The 25,637-nt window shown below is 37.3% G+C and overlaps 1 protein-coding gene across 2 annotated transcripts; it reads right to left on the bottom strand.

The window, feature by feature from the left end:
- Positions 1–343: 343 nt before the first annotated feature.
- Positions 344–24,563, bottom strand: LOC141601739 (transcription initiation factor TFIID subunit 2). Of its 2 annotated transcripts, none has more exons than XM_074422042.1 (25): positions 24,292–24,563; positions 22,377–22,710; positions 20,738–20,883; positions 20,582–20,648; positions 18,438–18,637; positions 18,099–18,252; positions 16,431–16,515; positions 16,260–16,351; positions 15,696–15,821; positions 15,547–15,600; positions 14,454–14,522; positions 14,223–14,320; positions 13,777–14,115; positions 13,593–13,680; positions 9,701–9,826; positions 9,559–9,615; positions 8,235–8,314; positions 8,083–8,125; positions 6,720–6,806; positions 5,751–5,840; positions 5,325–5,383; positions 5,144–5,234; positions 4,891–5,056; positions 3,549–3,732; positions 344–2,268 (listed from the first exon to the last, which is right to left on the bottom strand). In XM_074422042.1, exons 1-25 carry the CDS (start codon positions 24,414–24,416, stop codon positions 501–503), a joined length of 4,728 nt encoding a protein of 1,575 aa, XP_074278143.1. In that variant the 5' UTR covers positions 24,417–24,563; the 3' UTR covers positions 344–500. The 2 variants fall into 2 exon arrangements, with proteins under 2 accessions (XP_074278143.1, XP_074278148.1); XM_074422047.1 differs by having other exon boundaries at positions 20,738–20,900; positions 24,292–24,493.
- Between the last annotated feature and the right edge of the window lie 1,074 nt (positions 24,564–25,637).

The raw sequence follows: 25,637 nt of genomic DNA, 5'->3' as shown, positions 1-25,637 counted from the left end.
TCTTTATCAATCGAGTTTTAGGGGAATACCCTAAAAAAAAAAAAAAAAAAAAAAAAAAAAAAAAAAACTTCATATATGATCGCAATTGTCAAGTGTATCCTCAAGTACTTTATATTATCAAAAATTCAGAATTGTAGAAACTTGGGTTGTCTTATAAATCGTATTTAAAAGATAATCATATACAAGTACTTCAAAAGAAACTCCAAAAAGTGCACTTTCATTGTTGTTATTGTTTACTCAATTGGTATCGAAAATAGTACCAATGAATGAATTTATGAAGCTGCGATGGCAAAAAAAAAAAGGTGATAACAAATGGACCCTATTAATGATGATACAAATTTAAGTTGCAAAACTTCTACTATTACAAAAGGATTATTTACACGGACAATTACCACGATCAATGTGGAAGAGGATCCAGTAATCACTATCCTTACATCTCAAATCATGCTATACCGGTAATTGCCAGAGAATCAAACACGGAATAAAACCTAAAATGACACTCAAGATCTATCAAGCGTTCGATTCTTTATCTTAATTCTTAGTTTGGTTCCTGAACCGCCTTCAGTGGCCTTGGGTTTGTTCTCCGCTCTTTTTAACACTAACCGTGGTCCATTGTCGTTATTAGGCATCAAGCCTACACCGGTTTCTTTGTTTCTGAGCCCATCCATTCGCAATGTTGAATCCAATGGCATCCCCCGATCTGGAGGTCTCAGCCTGACATCATCGATTGTCCTTGAAGATTCCTCTCTCTTTCCCAGAGGCCGGCTCAACTTCACCTCGTCATCAGTCCTCTTTTTCCCATCATCGGTTAGTCTCACCGGTGCTTCCCCTGGAACAGCCTGTCTTTCCACGTTGAAAGATTTCGCCATTTCTTTCTTCTTTTGCTTCTTCTCTTTCTTCAAACGCTTCCTCTCCAAGTACTCGGGATCATCCCTCTTTCGTTTTTTATCCTTTTTGTCTTTGCGTTTCCCACCCATTTCTGGGTTAGCAGTGCTCAATGAACCCCTATCAACATCCTCTCCCACTACTGAAGCCGCATGAAGCAAGTCCGGTTTCTGCACCTCAAGATTCGCAATCCCTTCTTCTCTACCAAAATTAAGTGATGAATGATCACCAGTCGGGTGAATGGTGCTAGAATCAGCAGTGCACTGGAGGTCTCTTCCAACGTCGTCACCTCCTCTTGCCACCTTGGCACTCCCGATACTGGCTGTCATGTGGGACCCACGACCCTGGCATGAGTTTACTTCTTCAGTGACATGGTTGCTTATACAAACAGCCTCTGTAAAATTTCTATCAGGTGCATCAACAGAAACCGAGCTGCTTGCAGCAGGATTGACTTGCTTATAACCAACTTGAGATCTTTCGAGGTTTGAGTTGCTAGCTCTTTCAACATTGTTAGATGTTGCTATTGGCTTGACCCTAATTTTGACAACAGGCACTCGCCTTTCCCGGCTAGTCGATATACTATCTGCCTCTTTCAGAGTTTCCTGAACCGGCAACTTATCCACCTGGTTATTGGAAACAGCATCTACATGGTTAATTGTCACCTGAACTGGCATTTTTTCCATCCGTGTGGTAGAAATAGTATCTTCATCTCTGGTAGCTTCCTGACCTGGAACGTTCTGCCCCTGACAAGTGGCGATAACATCAGTCTGAGCTGGCAATATCTGACAGTCGGAGATCGGAGTGACATCTTTGGAAGCTTCTGGAACTTGCATGTTGTGCTCATTATTATTGGCAATAGCATCAGGCTGAGCTGGCATATTATGTATCTGACTACTGGAATGAGTATCAACATCCTGGGTAGCTTCCGGAGCTTGCATGTTGAGCTCTTGACTTTTTGCAATAGCATCAGCCAGAACTAGAATTTTATGGTTCTGACTAGGGGAAATAGTATCTACATCAACATCAACATCTATTTCTACATCTACATCTACATCTTTTGGAGCTTCGTGAGCTACTACGTCCTGCACCTGGCCAAAGGCATTAACATCATTCTGAACCGGTATTTTGGGCGACTGACTATTGGTGATAGTATCCACATATTTCAAAGGTTCCTCGACTTGCATGTTTGGCTCCCGAAATTCGCCCATAGGATCAGTCATTTTAAACGGCTCCTGATCAAAAGGGCTGTGATACTCAGCAGAAGGATCCATGGGCTTCATTTGATTGATAAAAGCAAGGAAATTATTCCTTTGCTGGCTACAAATGTCTGCATAGCCTGTTTGACGTATTTGATCTCTGGGAATATCATAAAGGGTTGGCCGCCTGAAATAAATTTGAAAAAGTAGCATGTAAGTAAGTCAATGCTTTGTGACGACCAGCCAGTTCACTATTCAACTCCCCCTCCCCCTCCCCAAAAAAAGACAACAAAACCTTCAACCAGAAAGAATTTGGGGGCCACTTGACATGAAACCGTTGAAGAAAATAACTGGAATGAGAATAGGTAGGGAAAGGGGAGAAGATCAGGGATATGAAGATAAAATATGAGATAAAACAGAGAAAAGGATATACTCCGTATAAGACGTAGAATTCAGGTGAAACCTATCTTACTATGACACTTCTTTACTTTGGTTGGACATACATACATGATCCTTGGATACTTTATTTTAGAATTTTTTTTTATGACGACTCCGCACAAAATAGCTGTACCCGACACTTCGATACCATATCTTGTCTGACATTTGCAGCTGAGTTCGAGTAACATAGGGTGAAACAAGATAGAAAAATTTCAACTTAAATAATCTGTAGGGGATAAATAGATAATCGTATCTATTTCTACCAACTACTACCTCCATTCCAAACAATGTTTACATCTGCTAAGATATAAGAGGGGAATTTTGAAAAATGTAGACAATTGGTTGGAATATAAAATTAATACTTGTAAATTTTTGCGGGATCCCTTGAGGCATTGGGTTAATGTTGTTGCAATAAAGGGCAGCCCGGTGCACGATGGCGTCCCCGCTAGTCGAGGGTCCCACCACAAGGGTGTAATTGGGGCAAGCCTTCCCTTGCCATTTTGGCAAGAGGCCGCTCCAAGGACTTGAACCCATGACCTCACGGTCACAAAGCAACACCTTAACCGGTTAATGTTGTTGCAATAATTCTAAATTTTCGATTCACTTGTACCTTTTTCAAATACTAATGAAAAAAACACCATGGAAATTTAGAACAAACAAAAAACACATAGGTGACCATTAAAAGGATGGAGTATAAACCCAGAGATTCCGTAGCACCAAAAAAATTTTCCCCCTAAAGTTTAGCATGTCCAATAGCACAACTATTTAGAACTGCTAACCACTGATACGAAGGCATCAACAAATACAAAATACACATGAGCAAGTTAAAAAAAACATTTAAAAAAATTCTAACAAACCCAAAAGGCAGCAGATATGAAAATTTCATGTATAGCATGAATTTGTTAATGCCTCTCTCCTTCGGCACTTCAAGTATAGCATAATGTAAGAGAAGTTACGTTGCAAAATACAGAAAAAGTGATGCTGAGAAAAGACATTGTGGAATGCAGGCAAAATAACCAAAACACTTGCCTTCCAGCAAGGACTTGCAAAATGCAGAATAAGTGATGACGAAGAAAGACATTGTGGAAGGCTATGCGACTTTCAAGTAAACGAAGCAAGGTCACTAGAGTTTGGCTCTTCACATCATCATTTGAGCGAGAAACAGCAGTAATTTGGCTCAGCCGTATCATATGAATACCAAGTTTTGCCTGACCTGTCAAGCAAAAACCACAGTTTGTAAGCAGTAAGATAATTCCATTAGTTTGGCTTGAATAATAAACCACAGCAATAAGCATGGAGATCTTAGTCACGCACATGAGAATATCAAAATGCATGAAGAAGCACATGCTACCACTCTCAGTTTTCACACACCCCTATTAACCATGACACACTTAGAGCACCAATTTCTCCCTGCCACAGATGAAACTAGCTCCCCCAATGAATGGTTCACCAAAGGACCAACAAATGTAAATTTTACAACTATCAGTGTTGATGCAGAGGAAGCCATTAGTCTACCTTCTCCAAGGCAGTTACCATATCGGATTATAACACACTCCAAGCGTGGACCAAAATGCAACCATCACAGAAAAACTTAAGTATTATATATGAAAACACGTGAATGCCAGAATAAAAAACCAAGTTGATTGGATAAGCTCTACACCTAAATGATTCTTCACTAATTACATAACCAATTGAACCTTACATTCAATAGACTGGCTGTCTTTTTCCCGAGTTTGAAAGGGGGAGAAAAAGAAAAGAAAAACACCTTGGCAGCTAAATCTCTCCAAATTTTATTTTTCTAACTACTAATCCCAAAACCCATCATTTCAAACCACAACCTGTCCATCTTTTCAATAAATTATTTTACCCTTCTATTACTTTACCTACACTTTCTTCTCCCTCCTAATCAGTTAGTCAGTGGAGCTCTCCACATGTTAAGTCTGCTTAATTTCTCATTAGTCTTCTGTTATTTCTCAGAGTCTTTTTTTCGAAAACTCTTCCAAAGCTACCTCATCAGTAGCACTAGCTGTTAGTTATAGGGTAAAATTATCGTGCCTAAGTTACTCAGTTCCAATTAGTCATTACCTAATAATCTATCCTCTTGATTATAATCAACAGCTAACTTGAGGTAGAGAAAACTTTTTAGTGTTCTGGAGTAATTTCTTAGACAACATTTAAAAAGTCATTTGCAGCCAAAAACGTCATTATAAAATACATTCAGCTACTTTTAGCAGAGAACTTTGGGTTTCCGCAATAAAATCTAGAAAAGAGACTACTTTACGGGTTCCCTGCAAAATTAACATGTTATAAGGTATTCTCTAAAACTACTGCTAGAAAGTCTCGTTAATACTTCAGCAAAATTGTGTATGACCTCGTAAGGTTGGTTCTTCTTCCAGATATTTCATGAACAAAAGCAATGCTGCATCTATGCCATTGCAGTGGTACTCAATATCGAGAAGAGCTCTGCTAGCCTCTATTCTGACTTGCCATAATAGACTAGCGTCTTGAAATGGTTTGATAAGTTCTAAAAGACGATCCTGCAATAAGTTCACAATAGCGGTTAAGCTCAGAAAGAAACACAAATAACCTGTTAGCAATAAACGATGTAGTTAAAAATTTCTTACGACAGTAATGAATTCTGAAAGCTTCAGGGCTATCTGTGTTAAGGTTCTAATGCATCTGACTGTGAGAATACCATTATAGCTTGGCATCAGCCTAATGAGTACAATTACAGAGGTAAGAAGTTAAAAAACAATTATGGAACCATATAATGTGGTACTGAACAAGAGGTGAAAGAGTTGGCACCTATCAAATTGCAGAAGCCGATCAATCCTCTTGAGAAATGATGACAAGAAACTAATGCCCTGGATCATTAACAATAAGGGTTGAAGTCACACAGCATTACAACAACACAAAAAATAGATACTTGCTAATATAATTGTCACTATTTCATGCTTTCATGCAACAGAAGTTGATCTAAAAGAGAATAGGTAAGAAAAAAAGGGATCAATTATCCATCCGGACAGGGTGGACTGTGGAGTTTGAAAAACACAGCTAGTAAAAAACTCTGACAAAATTTTGAAGGACTTTTCTCAAGGGTCCGAGAAACTCTCTCCTGACAAAAAGCATGACTTAAAGTTCACCATTATAATGTAATCAAATTTAGGTTATCACACACCAGCACCTATATGAAACACCAACACAGATGAAAAGGGACAGGGAGTCAAAAACCTGCTGTCCAAACTCAAGCTCCCCAACAGCTTCAACCAAAGCAGCCAACCAGAATACATCAGAGTAAGGATTTCCACTGTTGTCATTATACTGCAGAAACGGCATATGATAATAATTCAGATGAAAAGAAGAATATGATATGAGAATACTCCTATTAAATATTGTGGGTATTTTTAATAAAAAAGTCCTGCCTCCTGGAATTACAACCCAATAAGACGAAGTCCCTTAGTGAGGCCATATAATGAAATACTTAAGCCCAAACAAGGAAGGCCTTGTTTCTAAGATGGGTGGAATCCATACACATAAATTCCAGTTCTTATATCCTAAAACTAATAAGTCACTTGTGAGGCGTTGTAGAGAAAACATATAGTCATTGCACTTGCAGCAATGACAAGTGCTTAATGTAAGAAAAAAGATAAACTAAATGATATTACATTGTAGAAACTGAACAGTATGAAAATGTCAACAAAATCCTTTCCGGCAACGTAGCACTGCATGCTACAGAATATTTGACAGCAGAATGAAAATGGTTAAAAGTAAATGTCCACCATGCATTATAAGTTTATAACTTCCAGTCCAAAGTCCAGACAATGGGTGATAAGACTGATAAAAATTGTAGATGTTTTTATCCCTCAATTGCCGAAAAACAACACCGAGCATAGAATACCGCCTTTGACCTAGAAAATCCTTCCTACTTCTCACCCCTGAATCCCTCTTCCCCACCATCGAAAACCCTGGATCGAACGCACCTGCATGAAACATCTGGCAGGTGATGGGGAGGGGTATTTTATGGTGGTTTTTAGTGGTTTGTTATGTCGTGGAGGTTGGCTGATAGTGGAAGCATGGTGGTTGATACATAGGTAATAATAATGATCAAACACCACTTGCACATAAACTGATCCAATACCAAACGTAACGAACATGCGACAAAGGAGGTAATATTATATAAATTGCAGTGAAGAGAACTACCTTTAAAACTTGCAAGACAAACTCCACGGCTTCTTTTGGGCTTTTGTTGTCAACAGTTCTCACTGTAGCCACAGCATGTGGAATCGCCTATAATAGTAAAGAAAAACTCCATTAACGTTAGTGTGGCATTGCGCAACTGGTAGTGTTACGTACATACATGTACCATTGTAAACACAAAAGCAACTTGCAAGTATGTGTGTGTGTGTGTGTGGGTGGGTGGGTGGGTGTGTGTGTCATTATAGAAAGTATTTCAATCTACTACCATCCATGAAACCCTCAAACTAGTAGCAGATTTGCTTTAGGACAACAAACTTCAAGCAGGAAAACTAGGTCCATAAAATAGAAAGAGACCACAATCTAAAAAAAGAGGATAGCAAAGACATGCAGTGTATAGTATGCTGAGTATACAATGCCAGTAATCAACCAATAATATTTTTTTATATATATGCAATGGTTGTAAGGACTAAGGATGTGTAAAACTTGCTCCACCAATAGTAGCACCATTTGAGTAGCCACTAGCCAGCATTCTTGTCTTGAGCATTTTACTAACAATAAGTTGTCTACAGACTCGAACGGACACTACCAGAATACTGTACTATATAAACACTCCGCTACCAAGACCAACAAGAAAGCACGTGTGTAAAGAAGAGAGAACAATAATTCCACTAAAACACATTCCAAAGTGAATGTAATTGTGTTCTAGAGAAAGTTGTGAGCAATGAGCCAATGACACTAGGCAGGTCATGTCCTACACAAGGACCGCAGTCCGACACGTCTGCAACAGTCACCAACTCCCAGACGAACAAAATACTCCCTCAATGCTTACATTAAGAAAGTGAAGTATGTTCACGTTAGAGACAAGGAGAACATGTCTACACTGATATTATTCACCTGATTCACTTGTCAAATTGTCATATTCCTTCCCCTATAAATTTTAAAAGTGACAACATGCATGTGCAAGCAAGCTAACTAAGTCACAAGGACAAAAGGCACTCAGGAACGGAAGGCCTACAGGAAAAAAAAAAAAGACTCACATAGGTAGAATGAATAACCAAGAAATAGTTGTTCAAAGGTATTTAAAATATCATTGGTCAATTCTTAATTGGTTCTACTACAAATACTGCATCATAGGTTACAAATTCCATCAATATACTACTGCTCCCACACATTTTCACAAGTGACAACATGGCGTCCATGCATGCTACTACGCCACAATGTCAAAACGTATGCAGGAATAGAAGGCCTTCAAGGACACGACTAAATAAGTAGAGTTAAAATTAGATAAAAGTCGCCCTAAGTGATCAGTTATTTAGAATAACATAGGTTAATTTGTTTTGATACAAATCCTACCTCATAGCATTACCTCAAGAACAAAGTACTCGGCCAAATCATGGAAGTTATTAGGCCTGTGTAACAGTTGAAAATACAAAAATAGAATTAATAGGATTTTTATGATACAACAAATAAGGTAGTAAAACAAACTAAGGAGGTGAACAGTTGACATAGAAAGCTCACTTGGGCAGGCCTATGGAAGGATCAAATCTTTTTGACTTGTAGTATTTGATAAGATTAAGCATACCTGCCCAATCACTGTCCTGTCGCCAAATAAATCAACCATTAGAAATAATCTCTTGGCGAATGTGGTGGTAATATGGTTTAATCGGCAAGTCAGAACTGTTGGTGTAGCTAAGCATACAGATAAAAAATGAGCAAATACAACCAACAAAAAAAAAAAAAAAAAACAGAATCAGCAATGCTGGAATGAACAACACACCATCACAACTTGATCATCTTATTTTCACAGACTCAGACTATCAAAACGGTATTACAATCTAACAGATTTGCAGACATTTATATTCTACGTTTCATCTATTAGAAGTCGTACATATAAAAGCACTCCAAATCAGTGAAAATTCAATGGGGTCAGCTAACACAAAAGTACAATGAAATTCTTAATTCAAAGGCACTGACTTTCATTATCCCTCCAGGCTCCAGGCTCCAGTTCTATAATTCTATCTTTTTAAGCTTCTTATGACTCAGGTCTTTCTTTCTCTCTCTGACAAACAGATGCAAGATCTACAATACATCTTTTTAAGTAAGTTAATGTCAAAATCAATTCCTAGTTTAAGTGAGAAGCTACATCCTAAAAGGGTTTCAGATTTTTTTTTTTCATGTTATCTATGTAACTCGACACAAAGAGGATGACACCCATGTACACATCGACACCAAAGGGTATGAAGCCCATGTAAACAAGAAGACAGGGGAGACTTAGCTATCAGGATATCATGAGTAATCTTAATCTACAAAGAGATGAAAAATTGGAGCGCTTGATTCCTAGTATGCATTAATCTAAAAAGGCAGAATTGAAATTCACGTAAACAGCAGTTATGTTTTTCTCTCTCAGTCATGTTTGCAAGAAAACACAAAGTTAAAATTATCAAATAAAAGATACGAGTACATATAAAATGAGGCTTGCCAATATACAGACTCTGTTTTAGACATTTCAACAAAATTGAAACGGAAGTATGAAGGTCTCACAAAAAAAATTCTTGTTAGAAACAAAGCAAAATGAACAAATTTGTATACAATTTTCTGTTTGCATACCACCCAAACCAGCCACATTACTCATGCTAACATATCAACAACTTTCACCACATTTTCTTCCCTAGAGCACGTTGTTTGCTACCTTCACGATGACATCTAAATTCTAAACCGCATATAACGAGGGCATGCAAATTCGAATGGACAATAAAAAAACCTACACATGAATGTATAAACTAACATTGAAATGTCACTGTGACACCCCTTATTTAGTAGAAAGGATAAAGCTTCATCAAACCTCTGATGCAATCTTCGCCAATGCAAACGCTGCCTCTATTCTTACTCTCCAAAAGGCCTAAACATAAGAAAACGTACAATATTTTTAAAATGCCAAGAACATTACGGGATAAATCCTAAGAAAACAGCAAATTTCTACTAACCTTAGAGTCAGCAACAAAATTTGATAGAGAATTAATTATAGGAAAAGGAATATTTGGAAACTCCTCTAGTGTTATAATTGCTTCTGCTTGAGCAACAACATCTCTGTCCTTCTCTAATTGATTAATCTGAAATAGTAGAAAAAATAATAGCAAAAAAAGTTACAAAACACCTTAACAATGGATTATACAGTCAAAGATAACTACCTGAAGAATCTGAACACAATATATACATAAATTAACCCTTGTTAGGGAGAAGGGTCAGCATAATCATTGAGCATTGCAGTTGTAGGTGTATGGGGGAGTATAGGAAGTAGAGTGGAGATTAGTTGTTAGTTTGGTTGATTAGTTGGAGATTGATTAGTTAGAGTTTAGTTTGAAGGAATTAGTTTTTTGTATTGATTTGTTGTGAATTCAGGATACACTTGGTTCACTTGGGTTCATTGAAATGGGAGGAGAGGTCCTCTTTTTATAGAGCTCCTCCTCCTTCTCCTACATCCTAAGAACACTCTAGAATAGGCCATTCTAGAGTGGCCTAGACACGGAACTCTCTAGAGTTCCTTACCACTTATACACACGTCTAGAAGGTTCTAGGTTGTTCTACATAAATCTAGAACATACATGACTCTTCAAGATCCTTCTAGACTCTTCTAGACTTTTCTAGTTGTTTCTACATTATTCCAGGACATTCCGGATAAGTCTAGAATATTCCGGAAACTTCTAGAATACACTAAAAGTCTCATACTTCAACACTCCTCCTTGAGACTTTTGGTGTAACACTCGCCTTGAACGTTCCTCTTCTTTTTCTTTTTTCTTTTGTATCGCCAAACTCGGAGGTTGCTCGATGTACGTCTCCTCCTGGAGTTAGTAGCATGATAAACAACCGGAGCAAATGTATCTCCGTAGTTTATTCCATCTTGTTGGGAGTATATTTTAACTATCAATCTTGCCCTATATTTGTTGATAGAACCGTCGCATTTTAACTTGGTTTCATAAACCCATTTTACACCAATTACCTTTCGATCTCTTGGCTTGTCAACCAACTCCTTTATCATATTTATCTCCTTCTCCATAGGTTCTTGCCACTCCTTGTGTTTGAAAGCCTCATCAAAGTCTTTTGGCTCCTCAAAAGTGAAGTAGCATCTTTCGCACTCTTCTGTATCTTGAATGGAGGGACATTCTACATAAATTTCAGATAGATTTTTCTTACCTTGTGCTCCCGTAGCATTCTCTGAATTGTCATTTGAGGATAGAGAAAGTGTATTAGGAGTTGATGGAGGTGTAGGAGGATCATTGTTGTTGGTTGTGCCAACATCGCCGTCTAAATGTTCTGGATGATCAGGGATTAGGGTCACATTTCTTTCTACCCTCTTTTCTTCCCAATTCCAGATTGCATCTTCGTAAGAAGATTCTCGAGTCTTCATCAATTTCTGATCATCATAGGAAGAAGATGTATCCTCGGAAGAAGATTCTCGAATCTTGAATTTCTGATCATGGGTGTGTAAGGATCCAATTAGCTCCGTTAGAGTGAGCTTTGATACATCCCTTGATTCCTTAATAGCATTGACAATCATGTCGAATTTTTTTGTCAATGTTACGAGAATTTTCTGCACAATCCTCGTATCGGCGACTTCTTCACCATATATTTTCATTTGGTTAATTGTCTCCATTACTCTCCAAGTGTAGGTTTTTATGTCTTCATTCTCCCCCATTTTCAAATTTTCGAAATGTTTTCTTAAGGCAATAAGACGTAATGCCCTTATCCTTTCATCACCATAGAATTCTTTTTGGAGTAAATCCCATGCTTCTTTTGCGGTAGAAGCCCACATTATTTTTGGAAAAATGATCTCCGAAACGGTATCAAAGATGAAACACAGGGCTTTGGCGTCATTTATTTCATCCTCTTTTATTTTCTTTAAGGTGGCTTCGGTGGTTGGAACACCTTCTTGTTGTTTTTGGGGACCATTTTCCACTATCTCCCATAGTGCATTTGCTCTTAAGAAGAGCTTCATTTTAATGCACCAATGGTCATAATTTTCTCCTCTAAATAAATCTAGAAAATCTAGAGGAGCGGGTAATAGAGTGTTTGATGCGGAAGCCATAGTTTTATTTTGTTGCCCTAAGATCTTTAGAGCTCTTGATACCACTTGTAGGTGTATGGGGGAGTATAGGAAGTAGAGTGGAGATTAGTTGTTAGTTTGGTTGATTAGTTGGAGATTGATTAGTTAGAGTTTAGTTTGAAGGAATTAGTTTTTTGTATTGATTTGTTGTGAATTCAGGATACACTTGGTTCACTTGGGTTCATTGAAATGGGAGGAGAGGTCCTCTTTTTATAGAGCTCCTCCTCCTTCTCCTACATCCTAAGAACACTCTAGAATAGGCCATTCTAGAGTGGCCTAGACACGGAACTCTCTAGAGTTCCTTACCACTTATACACACGTCTAGAAGGTTCTAGGTTGTTCTACATAAATCTAGAACATACATGACTCTTCAAGATCCTTCTAGACTCTTCTAGACTTTTCTAGTTGTTTCTACATTATTCCAGGACATTCCGGATAAGTCTAGAATATTCCGGAAACTTCTAGAATACACTAAAAGTCTCATACTTCAACAGCAGTTTACTCCAGAATGGAAGAAAAATATAATATCATAAACAGTACTTAAAGATGGAATAAAGCACCCGAAAACTGGTCACGCTTTTCTTTGTTGTGAAGAATGGAGTATCTGTTATTCGAGCAATTCTCAGCTCAATTTTTATTTAGGGTCATCAGGAAATAACAGGCTATTGGTGTTGCTAAAACAAGGGTAGTGGGTAAGGCTGGGTGTATTAAACAATAGAAATTGTATCAGCCTTGTGCTTCGTTTTTTTATTAGAAGATGCTTTAGGTGATGCATTCTTGAGACTACTATACCCACGCACATTCTTTTTCTATCACGCTTTTCACACTTCCCATCTAAGAAAAAAAACCGGTCAAAAGTTACAAACTTCAACGCCAAACACCTCAGTCCTTGCCCATTAGTTTATGCACGTCAACACTGCCATTGCTCATCTCCCCTCTCAATATATCCATGTAGTTTGACCATTTTCCTTGCTCTATTGGAAAAAATATCTGACAATATTTCATCTTCCAATCTTAGCACCTACATTTTTCCCTTGATCACCGAGACTGCATCCCAACACCAATATGCCCCTGTATTCGTTATTTTGATTTAAGTGTTGGTAATAAGTATAATGTTATAATTTTATATTTATCTAAGCTTTTTTTTTTTTTTGCAAGAAAGGCACATCCAATCTTTATTTATCTAAGCTGTTTTTACACATACCCCATGTTATCTTTGCATTTTAATCCTTTATAAAATCAAGCATGCTAATGTTATAATCAATTAACTTGTGGTGTTGGACTATTCCCAGAATATCGGATACTCTACTAAGAGCAAATTCATATTAGACTCTGTTAAAAGTGAATTGTGATGTTCATATCGGGTGTAAAACAAATTCTGAAACTTTCAAATAGAGTCAGTATTCCTAGAGAGTAACATCTTTAATTCTTTATACGCCAAATCCAGAGGTAGAATAATACGATGAAGCGGATTAATTTAAGCCACACTATCTTCCGACAGTTTCAATTGTTCAAAAATTCTGTAGACTGTGAGTGTGATCCATGAATTTAGGAGTGCTTTTGTAAAGGCTTAACATGTTATGTCCATTATTTTTTTTTTCTGGCAGTTCTAGACTTTCCACTTGTGATCGCTTATGTTAATGAAGCTTCAAATGATAACTTGCCCAAAGTGACTTCCATTGGAGCAAGATTAGAGAACAAGTACAGTATAACCCATGACCACTAGCCTGAAAGAATTTTCAGGTATATCAATAAAAAGTGAAATGCTTTCATACCCACATATGTAGAGGCTGGCTTAGATGAATTTCAGCAAGATATTCCATCTCCGGATCAGCTCTAACCCATAACAAGGGAGATTCTGTACTGCAAAAAGGATGTTAAATGTTTAGAACGTCAGATGTAATGATTACTAATCCTGCATCAGTGCACCAAATCCAAGGGAGTGAGATAGCAAAATACCCAGAACGCACGTCCACAGCTACTACAGGATCACCGTTATCATCAGAGCCATCAGGTTTGGAACTCTTCTTAGGCTTCTGGAAGCGTTTAGTAGCAAGCCTTGAATGACATTTTATTTCTAGGAGCTGACATGCATCACCAGCCATAGGTAAAAGATGATCATGTGTCCCATCTAGCTCATGGACCTTGACGGTCATCATGCCAGGCCAGCCATTCTCACCGTGATTTTCAGAATCAAGGTTATTGTTGAAACCAAGCGCTACTTTCGGAACAGCAGTGCACTCCCGAAAGGCAGCCAACTCAACCATATTTTTACGTTTATTGTAGGAAAATCCCATCCTTCAACCATTAAAAGTTTGCAGTGGTTAAAAAACAAGCGGCAACATGAGGCATGAAGTAGCACAAAACTTATAAAGATCAAAAGCATCAAAATAAAGAATTTATACCTTAGGACAGGGCACCCACAAGCCTCAACCCATCGATTAAAAAACTCTTTCAAAAATGGGCGCTCAAGATTGCCAAGCTTATTAGCATAATGTCGGAACTGCAGAAGCCGCACAAGAATCATATGTATGCAACATAGAAAACTGGAAAACTATGACGATGTAGAGATTAATTCACAACAAATACGAAACAAGAGAATAAAGAAATGTGATGGCACATGACATAATAAGTACCTCCTTTGTACTTAGAGTCCTCAATGACTGGGCATTATCTTGAGCGCGTGAAACTATTGCACGCAAAATCTGAAATCCCACAAAGTAATTAAAAGCACTTTAAAAAACATAAGAAAGTCATCATTTAGCAAATAACAATTCAAGTCAACAAGTGGAAATACAGAGTAGGGAGTACTATTTAAATTTAACTAGCATAACCATTTTCCAATTAACCAAAATGATTTAATTAAATGACATTATTTCACCAAAACTCCTGTTTTTATATGTCGTTCTACATAACCTGCTACAGAAAATGCTAATTACAGACTATCGTTTTCATTTTCACCATAAAATATGCAAACTGTCAAAATTTTACAAGTCCAGTTGAGTAATATTGTTACTGAAACAGTACAACATACTAATCATGAAGAACAGGAGACTGTCAATTTCCTGCTAACAATATACTAATCAAGAAAAAATTATTTGTGAGCTAGAGTTGAAATTATTTGTAAAAACTTGCAATTAGGAATCCCTGCCCTCTACTGCTTCTTCATTGCGTTAATAATTTCTACTTTCACCATAAGAAAAGTAAATGATACTCCTTTTGTCCAACAACAAACTTCCTAGTTTGCTTTGCATGAAAATTAAGGATACAAGAATACGGGTGGAAAAGAAAGGTGGTCAAATATGTGGAGTTAATGTAAAAAGAAAAAAAAAAAAAAAAAAAAAAAAATCTTTAGTGAAAAAATTCATTAATGGCAAGGCCAAATAAAACCACAAAATTTATTATTAATGGAAAAGAGTGAGTATCGTGTATCAATTAATCCACAATGAAAAAAAAAATCTAAGAAAAAGGTTTATAAGTGATCAACCTGAATAAAAACCCGGAATGTTTATTAATGGACAAAGGAAGTTTCATGTATCAATCAGGTCAAGGTATATATATATATATGAGAAACAAACATTGCAAGATTTATAATCAATAATTTCCTTACAAGTGCCCAATTCTAAAGGAGATAGAACTCTTATGCCAGAATTTATATTGCAAATTTGCAAGATAACGCAGCAAGGCTTAAAGAAAACGACAATGAAGATACTGAAACATATCCCTTACCCCCCGGAACAAATCTGGACCCATCTGCTTTTCCAGCATCTGGAGAATTGCCACCTAGAAAGGCGATCACAAAGTAGAGTCGCAAAATTAGGCCGCAGCTTCAGCAATTCACCAAACTTATCAGTGCAAAAAGTATTAGTTCCACTTACAGACTTCCATGAACGTATTCTACCATAAAGACCAATAGACTGGGTACCATAAAATACTTTAGGTGAACTAGAAGGGCTCAGAGTTGTTGCACCACTTTCATCAGCCTTGCAAACAGCACAATTTGCCTGCATAGCACGAAAAAACTAGACTTCAAACGATGTACCTGGCAACCATGCAAATATATCTACGTTTATCTAGATGTATTCTGGTTATTCTCAGACAACAAGGCATTGCATAATAGATAACTGAAAAACATAGCAATCATTTTAAGCAGCTTCATTAATTAGAATTTAGAAAGTGGACAGACGACTAGAGGCCAAAATTTTTGAAGGAAAAAGAAACAAAAGGTAAAAACTAAATAGGATACAGCATATAAACTTTCCATAACCGTGCTGCAAGTCCAAAATGAAAATATTCTGATGTAGGTGAAAATGAGTAAAGGCGAAGAAAAAGCAAAATAAAGAAAATGCCAACACATTTGATGTGCATTGTATTCACAGATACATATTCATGTCATCACTTTTGAGAGACAAAACCTTATAAGAGAATTGAACTAGCCAAACCTTGTATCTTCTGTAGCGTGCTTCATTGTTCCCCAAGAATTCTTTTACAAATGTATCAGTTAGGAAACCAGCGAGGCCCTCAACCAACCACTCTGTCAACAAATAAAAGAATTCAAGCCCAAAGCCTGTAGGCATATCAAAGAGATTGTGAACTGTATGACAGCCACCTACCATCATTTGGTGTCTCAGGAGTAATAAATACCCCAAACCACTGTCGTGCAAGAGCATATAACAGCTTAATCCTTGTGACTATAGTCTGCATGGTAAATTATAATTCACCAAGGGAGAATCGTGAGGAAAAAAAAGGCTGAACAAGCTATATTATTTTCTTTTGCTAAAATAATTATACTCCCTCCAATTCTTTGGAATTACAACATTTGCTTTTAGCACGACTTTTAAGGGTTGTGAGAGGGAGGTGGGTCTCACTCAATAAAGTAGTACTCCCTCCATTCTATTGAATTAGCCCTATGGACCCATTTTCTCCTCGCAAAAAGTAGTCTTATGGGGCTAGTCAATAGAAATGGGAGGAGTATCATTTTACCCACAGAAACATAACCAAAGTAAAAATGTTGCAGTTCCATGAATAGGCCGAACACGAAAAAATGTTGCAATTCCAAAGAATTAGATTTTTTTGGTACATAACTCCAAAAAAAATAGATGAAGTACTACATTACTAATTTATGGATGAATTTAGGCAACAATCCAATACAATGCGATAAATCTCTCACCAAGAAATAAAAACCGAACAAAATATGTGACCCACATCTCATATGATGACGATTGTCATTTAATATAACAAATTTCTCAAAGGTGGCTACTATGAAGGGGTCAAAATTTTAAACTTCAAGAACCTAAAAAACTAGTCTTGTATTCCTAAAAGCAATTCAAAATTTCTCTAACTGTAGCTGATAGCTGTCCTACTGTCTGCCCTCACTAGTCACCAATGATCATTTCCCAAGACCCTAACAACACCAGTTGGCAGCAAATGGAAAACATCACAACTAGGAAACTAGTAAAGAATTAACAACCAAATGACACCTCCGGCTATTAATACTCCAAACTCCCACCATCTTTCTTAATCTCAAGTCCAACAAATAAAGCCGCAACAAGACACAACAGCCAATGATGAAGAGTTTATTGACCACTACCAAGCACAGTGATTCACATTCCAAATTTCATATCAAACAGTAAAAAGACACAAAAGTCCCCGTGATTTTTTTGTAAGTAATCTCAAATATCAATTATCAAACACCAAGGGGTTGACAGACACCCATATACAAAACGACACGGGGAGACTGAGAGAGTTTATCTCTCGAGGTATCATCAGTGTTCAAATCAAAAGAGATTAAATTTCTATGAGAACGGAGCACTGGACTTCAACTATACAATAACCTCTAAAATTGGAATTGGAACTGCTAATGCATAGAAGCAACTTCATCAAAAATGCAATTGATTCATTCGAACCAAGTACACCACCACATATACCAGAGTCATTGGGTCAAGGTTGATACCTGAAGGTATTATTGAGAAGCCACAAGTATAAAAAAAAATTGGGTAGGGCGAAGTCGAGTTTAATCAATCTCACAACCCCATATACCTCCACTCAATGTGCACAAATATGACAATAGTTTGAAATAGGAACCAAAAGATGAAAAGCAAAACAAAACATTCCAAATCCAACAGTATATCATTAAAATCTCTAGCAAAGATACGCACGCAGTGCTAAAAAAAAGGCCTAATTGTTTATTAAAGAGAGAACAAATCTGCATTCAAAAGATCAATATGTATTAAATGTTAGCAAAAACAAACAAAAGCAACCATGTCAAATATTTCTCTAACCTGATCTATAACCTTCTCATCAAAAAGTATGTGAGAACTAAAGATTCCCATCGAAGCTCCAAGGGTCACAGACGATATTACCATCTCAGGAGCAATAAAAACTTGCTTGTAGGACCCAAATGGAAATGGAGATTCAAGGTAGGTTTCATAGTGTCTGTACCAGCAAAGATGAAAAAAAGGCATGTTAAAATATACTGATTTTTTATTTCAGTCACCATTGCGCCGAAGAGAGACAAAACAGATAAAAATTATCAGACTTATAGTTGAGCAATTTAATCCCTCGCCAACAATAGCTGACTAGAAGGTGTTCAAAGCGTATACTTTATTAAACTAACTAACCTAAAAGCGCTATGAAAAAACTCCATAGTGTTCTGAAGTTTTGGTAGACTTCCTGCCAAACACATATGTGATAGAAGACAATTTTGATAATCAGGAAGGATCTGAAAAGGCGCTACTGCCAAAGATATCCACCGCGCAGAGACCGGAATATTCAATTTATATACAAATGTCTTGCGTGGAGGATCATCCTTGCTTAAAACCTGCATTCAAGTAACCAAGATAATTAAACATCCTGAAGTGGATTCTTTTTTTAGCAAATTACGGCAATTAGAAACCGTGGAAACACCAAGATTAAAAGCGTCACGTATACTCAATCAACAGGTGGAACACCAGTAGATTAAGATTACATAACAATCAAACGGAATGACATCTGTGAGAATTGACTATTAGAAAGTTAAACAAAGGATTAACCCACTATCTGGTTTTGATTTTCCTTTAATCACAATAAATAGTACCGAGCAATGCAACCATGAGATTATGGGCACTGTCATGGACTGTGCAAGCTTTTTTTTTCGGGTGATGTTTCAAGTAACAATAAAACTGAAAACAATTTAAATATGAGTACGATCTTAATCTTAAAACTATCACACTTCAAATAGCAACGACTGGCGTGCCATAGTTTATACACATTGCACGGCCATAACTCTCAGACGATATAATAGGTAGCTTTTTTCTTACAAAGGAATCTGGCTTTCTAAACCTTTCCGATCAGCTTGTTGGCCAGGAAGAAATTAAGTGTAAGAGTATCGGTGTATACTTGAATAGAGGGGAGTGCAAGTAGATTCCGAAAAAGAGAAACCCACTACATTAATCTTGAAGACATGTTACATTCCACCTTAGCAGATATGAATTGGGGAAACTCTTGACCGTACAAGTAAGAAATCCAAATAGCAGAAGGATACGGAGCTGAAAACTAAGGACAAATGAGGGATGGAGAAAGACCAAGAGAAACATTCCTGAATTGGATAACTCCTGAAACGTTTGACTCCTGAAAGGTAAAGCTTTCCTTAGGAAATTTTTAATTGTTGAATGAAGCTTTGTGCGCAAAAAAAAAAAAAAAATAATAATAAAGCCCAAATAAACCCATCTGAAGTCAAGTACCTAGCCTCTCATTATGTTTGTAACTACATAACAGTTGCCATAAGAACTGTTTGCAATGCAAAGTTGGGCAAACTAATTCCTCTCCCAACAGAACACGTAAGAATTTAGAGGAATGTTATGCCACATCTAAACAGAAAGATGCCTTCCAGAAACTCTGTTGTGGCAGTAACCACAATTAGAGTACAGTTGTCAACAGAGCCATTACAGGACTCGAAGAGTAAAAAGAAAACATCAAGATCAAGATAAAACTTGGTTAGGCTTGATATAATATTAAATATAGTTATATATCAAATCGGTTAGCTCTCAGTCGTTACGACATAAATGCAACCGATACCGCCTTAAACTGTGGTCATGAAAACATTCAAAACCTTTATAACTTCTTTGCAATCTGATGTCACGGCCTAAAATTACCTTGTTTTGACTGTAACGCACAATGAATCATGCCTCCATAGTTACATTACATTAACCGAAACAAAAGCACGATAAGAATTGGTACAGAATTTATATGCCTACATGTATCATTGAATTTGACTAAGTTCTCACCAGCAACCTGACACAGGCTAAAACAGCTGTACATACTTCCTTTACAACGAAACTTCCCCAACTCTGTCTTCTCTTGGCCAACACAAAAGAACCATTTTGTACGTCTCATCTTTCTTATGAGTAGGAAATCTAGCAAATCTTTAATATTTATCTTACACTAAATCATGCTGAAATCAATGTTATATATCCTATTAGATGTTCTTCTCTCTAAGGAAGTTTCTATACATCTATGCTTTCATTAGAGTCTAACCGTTCCTTTTTTTTGCCTCAAAATTCTACTGTGTTTGTAATGTAATTAATTAGTCAAAAGTGAAACAAGTTCACTCGTGGAGTCATGGTAAGACAGACATGAAATCAAAATTTATTTTGATACAGCGAAAGTAACTACACTTTCACCATTATTAGGATGTTATGGTTACACCAAAAACAAATATCTTATCCAGCATCACAGGGAAAATAATACAATATGAAAGGTGTGAACATGATTGTTTCTGTCTCACCTGATAAAGTAAGGTTCCATTGCTGACAGCTACAAAGTTATGTGGAACAGTAAACTCTAAATCAAAGCTGTGGAAACAACGCAACAATTTTTTTTAGTTTACTATGATCAAATAAAAATTTATCATCAATGAACAACTACGGAGATTCAATAATACCAGCAACGCTGTAAACTATCATCCATACAAGGAAACCAGCAGTGAGCACGCCGTATCTGGCTATGAGTATGCAACACTTTGTCATCAAAGTGCACTCCAGCCTCTGCCTTCTCCACCCAATAGTCAATTCTAATCAACTTTACATTCTGCACCCAACAATAACCTACATGAGACATCACAAGAATGTTCACCACATTACAAAACATCTTCTTCCAATTGGGAACTAAGAGATGCTGCTTTAAAATAGTGAGTCTCAAATTTTTATATACCAAAATAGAAAGAAAACGACCCCTGATTAATATACTAACATGTTCTTGTTAGCAATATGATTAATATCTGGACAAACACCAGACGGTTGGACATGCAGCCAAATGAAGAATACTTTTCAAGGTAAAACATGCCCTAAATTCTGATCTTTTGTCTCTAACAAAAATTCAACAATTGCCTAATCCAAAAAACAAAAACAAGAAATTTGTCTTCTTGGATGGATATACTGTCACCTCTTCAAGGCTCAAGCTCAACCAGGGTTTTAAATAGCATTATCGGTCGCGATCGCGGTCGCGGTAACAGTAATGGAGTCGCGAAATCTTCCCCAACTCGGCCGTCGCGCTCTGAATCGCTGTTACCGCGGTGATATTTATTTTACAAGCTTTTGTAGATATTTCATCATCTATTGACTATTTCATATAAAGTTAAGATTAATTCTACTTAGAATAATTAATTTGACCAATGCTATACAGTTTCTAAGAGCTTTTCATTAAAAAAGTTGGCCGGGACAAGTTATAACTCGTTCATATCGGGTTCATCGAGGGCTGTATCGGGCCGAGTTGGCCGATACGCGTTATACATTGGTCGTCTCGGCCGATACCTTCTTGTTTTCAATTTGCCCGATACATCTCGGGATATCACGTATCGGCGGCCTCCGATACCGATACATCTCGGGCAATACAATACGTCTCGGCCGATATTTAAAACCATGGGCTCAACCCAAACAAAAGAAAATTCTGCCTTAAAATGACTCTTCATCCCAAGACTCCCAAGTCCCAACACAACCTAGGTTAGCAGTGAGAAAATACTAAAGATATGACACTTCAACGCATCATTTTCGATCAGATAAGAAAGTGCTTCATCAGAGAAAATTAGGAGAAAACGGACAAAACTAAGAGTTCTCACAAGTCACAACGCTTCAAAAGAACCTAGACTGATGATAGTATGATCTACAAAAAAATACATACTCTTAAAGCCGCAAGCGTTTTTTTTTTAAAACAGTCTCAGAACTTTGACTGAGACACTTGCACAGATTAATCAAGCCAATAACAATATTACATCCAGAATGCTGACTGTGAATTCCAAATCGCTAACTGTATTCAAGTAGCCAGTTTTGAGGACCATCAAACCAATGTATGGGTCCAGACTATCAAAAAACCAGAAACGCATAATGCCGCCGTATGGACTCAATTTAATTCAATGTAAATGCTTTTAGTGTCCTCAATTTCTTTTTTACTTTTTTCGGCTTCACACAATTCCGTTTCAGTGGTAACAAAAACTAAAGAAAATACTGCTTACTTGAGAAAGCAAGTACCAGCATGTATTTATAACTTAAGAGAACAACGTATAGCATGACATATGACAGAATAACCTGTTTGACTTCGCCATTTGATTGCCCTCCATTTTCCTGAGGCGCTGGACCCTGCTGTTGATTCCCAGCAGCCATTAAATTACGACAAAGGATCAGAAGATTTGGGACTAACTCCCTTTCGAGAGCTGATATGTAGGTAACCCCAGCAGCATCCGCAGCAGAATCAACAGATGACACAGAACACCACCTATTCTCAATGTCAACTGGTTGATAATGCGGGAAAACATCAAAATCTGCTGGCTCCCCGTCCACATAAACTCTCTCAATCTCCAAATTTTCAGCATGCAACCCAATGATGCCATTGTCAGGGACGGCAATCTCCAACTCAGTGTAACTAAGAAGTAAAAAAAAAAAAAAAATTGAAAAAAAAAAGTGTCAAAAGACAACTCAGAGCAATATACAAGCCTAATATACATGGTAACAGGCTTTACGTTTGCTTGCTTTTATCAGGTAATTCAAACTACGCAGGAGATGCAGCTTTTGGCATAAGGTAAAAACAACCACCCTAAATAATTTTTTTTGTTCAGCCCAAATTATATTTTCAATGTACATGAAATTATGTGTATAGTTATACAACGGAATCAGGCATCGTTGTAACGTCTCTAAACGAAGACACCTTGTCCATTTTTGCTCTTAAACTGATTCAATAGTATCTTATTTTCCTATCAAGAACAAGAAAAGAGAAATCCTCGGCGCAAATCCAAGATAGACTCGCATGGGATGGAGGTAATTATTATTGGAGTAATGGAGTCTAAAACAAGGAAAAATGGAAGGAGATTGATCGTTAGGGGTGGTTGTGGAGGGTAGAAAGAGGAGGTGAGGGAGGAATCATTACCTCCGCACGGGGGTAATACATTACATAGGAGAGGATGTGGGTAATTATTAACAGAGCATTCCTCATTTCTATCTTCCATCACCAAAACTTTACTCCATTATCTAGTTCATTTAGGCTCTATTACCCTAATAACAATTACCTTCACTCCAAACAATCCATAAGAGAAGCTCTCCATAGCTCTACTAGGGTTACCAGAGTACCCTACTACTCTACGTATGGTGCATCGTTAAGAGGAAATTGGTAAGGGCGTATACATAGCTAATCCAGTAATCATAAGCTCAACAAGACATTGCTATACATGCAGCATAGAATCATAATTTCATTTTATTCATTCTAAACATAATCTAAGAAACCCTAACTTCAATAGTTCAATAGTTACGAACAACAAGGCATAACTAGCAACAGATACAACCCTCTTAATCACGACGATAGATCACACAGACAATTCCTAACCCCCTTTACACTCTATGTTCCATTCTATGCTCAAAACAAAACCCTAATAATTAGAAAACCAAACCTACTGTGTCTACTTCATTAATCAATAAATTCCCTCTAATCATTGACGCATTACACAGGAGTGCTACATGTGGACTCTAAACAAACCACCAAACGCTAAGCAATGATAACCAGCCATATTTGACCCACGCCTCTTTGGAACAAGAGGCTAGCGAGTCTAGGAAACATCATTATTCTCAGCAGCACGCGCAGTTGCGCACCAGCTACCGTTCTCTCAAGCTACTAACATGCATCTCTCAATTCCAGAACTCCAACCTATAATTCACTAAATTCGCTAAGAAATTACGCTAACTCAGCAGCACTCGCACCAATAACCTTCCTTCATTTTCTTAACTCCAAACATACATATTCCACTAAATTCGCTACGAAATAACTATAAATTCAACTCTACAATCCAAACTAGGTATACCGTATACCAAAATGTTCAAACCACACAACAAAAAAACGAATTAAACACTCAATTCAATCAATTCAGCTGACAAAACACAAATTAAACAACACAATCAATCAAAACCTAATCAAATCAATAATTAAAGCTCAAAAGAGAAAGAACAAAACACAAACCCGTAAATACGGCGATTATCAATGTCGATTGAAAGACAAAGCTTCTGGTGAAGAACAATGGCTTCAGAAGACGACGTGTCGGGTTTCGAACCTTCACTCTTCGGCGTTTTCTTCGCTTTCGCCATTTTTCTATATCGAAAATATTTTTATTTTATTTTTTAATGAGAGCGCGGGATCTCAGAGCTTTCGCTGAGATGTACAGGGGGAAGAAGAAGAGGGGTGGGTTGGGTATTTATAAAAGAAGAAGGTAAAAAATGGTGAAATAAGTTACTGTGGATGAGTGGGATTGTCACCGCGATAAATCAATGTCTTACCGGGTCGGGTCTCGGGTGAGTTAAGACTTGAAGAGTAAAGTATTGGCCCAATATAGTGGGCTTGAACCGGATGGATAATACGCCTATTTTACTTGGACTACAGTAGGTCTCGAGGTACTATTTAATGGTATTGGACCGACACAACAAGAATATAGCCCAAAACAAATACTCGTATTTTAGTTGGACTATAGTAGATCTCAAGGCACTATAGTCATTTTCACATAAAAGACCTCGGCCTTCTAAAGAGCAATCCGTCTCATTGTAGACGGACGTATCCGTTTAAAGCTGTAGACGGATAGTGACCCTCTTACAAAATGCAAGTGGGAGGGTAAGTGGGTGTATCCATTTCCCATCCACTTGCATTATTCACTCTCATTTTGTGAGAGGGACACTATCCGTTTACAGTTTTAAACGGATAGCGTCTAAAATGAGAATTTGTGTCTAAAGTATTTCTTGGGGATTGAGGTGACCTGAAACTGTACAGATATATTTGTTTGACAATGTAAGTATGTCGTTGATATTTTAACTGAGACGGGCCTTGTTTAGAAGTAAACCTGATATTGTACCTATTGAGCAAAATCATCATTTGGCTTTGGCTAAAAATGATCTCTTTCAAGATGCAAAGCCCTATCATCGATTAATTGGTCATTTGATATATTTGACCAACACATGTTCGGACTTAGTGTATAGTGTTCATATTTTATCCCACTTCATGCATCAACCTCGAGTGTCGCATTTTGGTCGGGCCAAGTACTTTTGTTTCACTTGACATCCCCTCTCGATGTGTCGGTATATTGTAATGTTGATTAGGCAAGTTGTCCCTTAACTCGTCGTTCTTTAACCGCATACTATGTATGTTGGGTGGTAGTTTGTTTTTGGAAAAACAAGAAACGGCCAACGGTGTCGCGTTCTTGCACTGAAGTTGAGTACCGAGCTATGGCTGCTTCTACTTGTGAGGTGAAATGGCTACGTGACATTTTGAGTTTTTTACGGGTACCTTCCTCAAAAACGATGGTGTTACATTGTGATAGT

The sequence above is a fragment of the Silene latifolia genome, chromosome 1, assembly GCF_048544455.1.
Source record: "Silene latifolia isolate original U9 population chromosome 1, ASM4854445v1, whole genome shotgun sequence".
Taxonomy (NCBI): domain Eukaryota; kingdom Viridiplantae; phylum Streptophyta; class Magnoliopsida; order Caryophyllales; family Caryophyllaceae; genus Silene; species Silene latifolia.
This window is presented reverse-complemented; position numbering and strand designations above follow the sequence as displayed.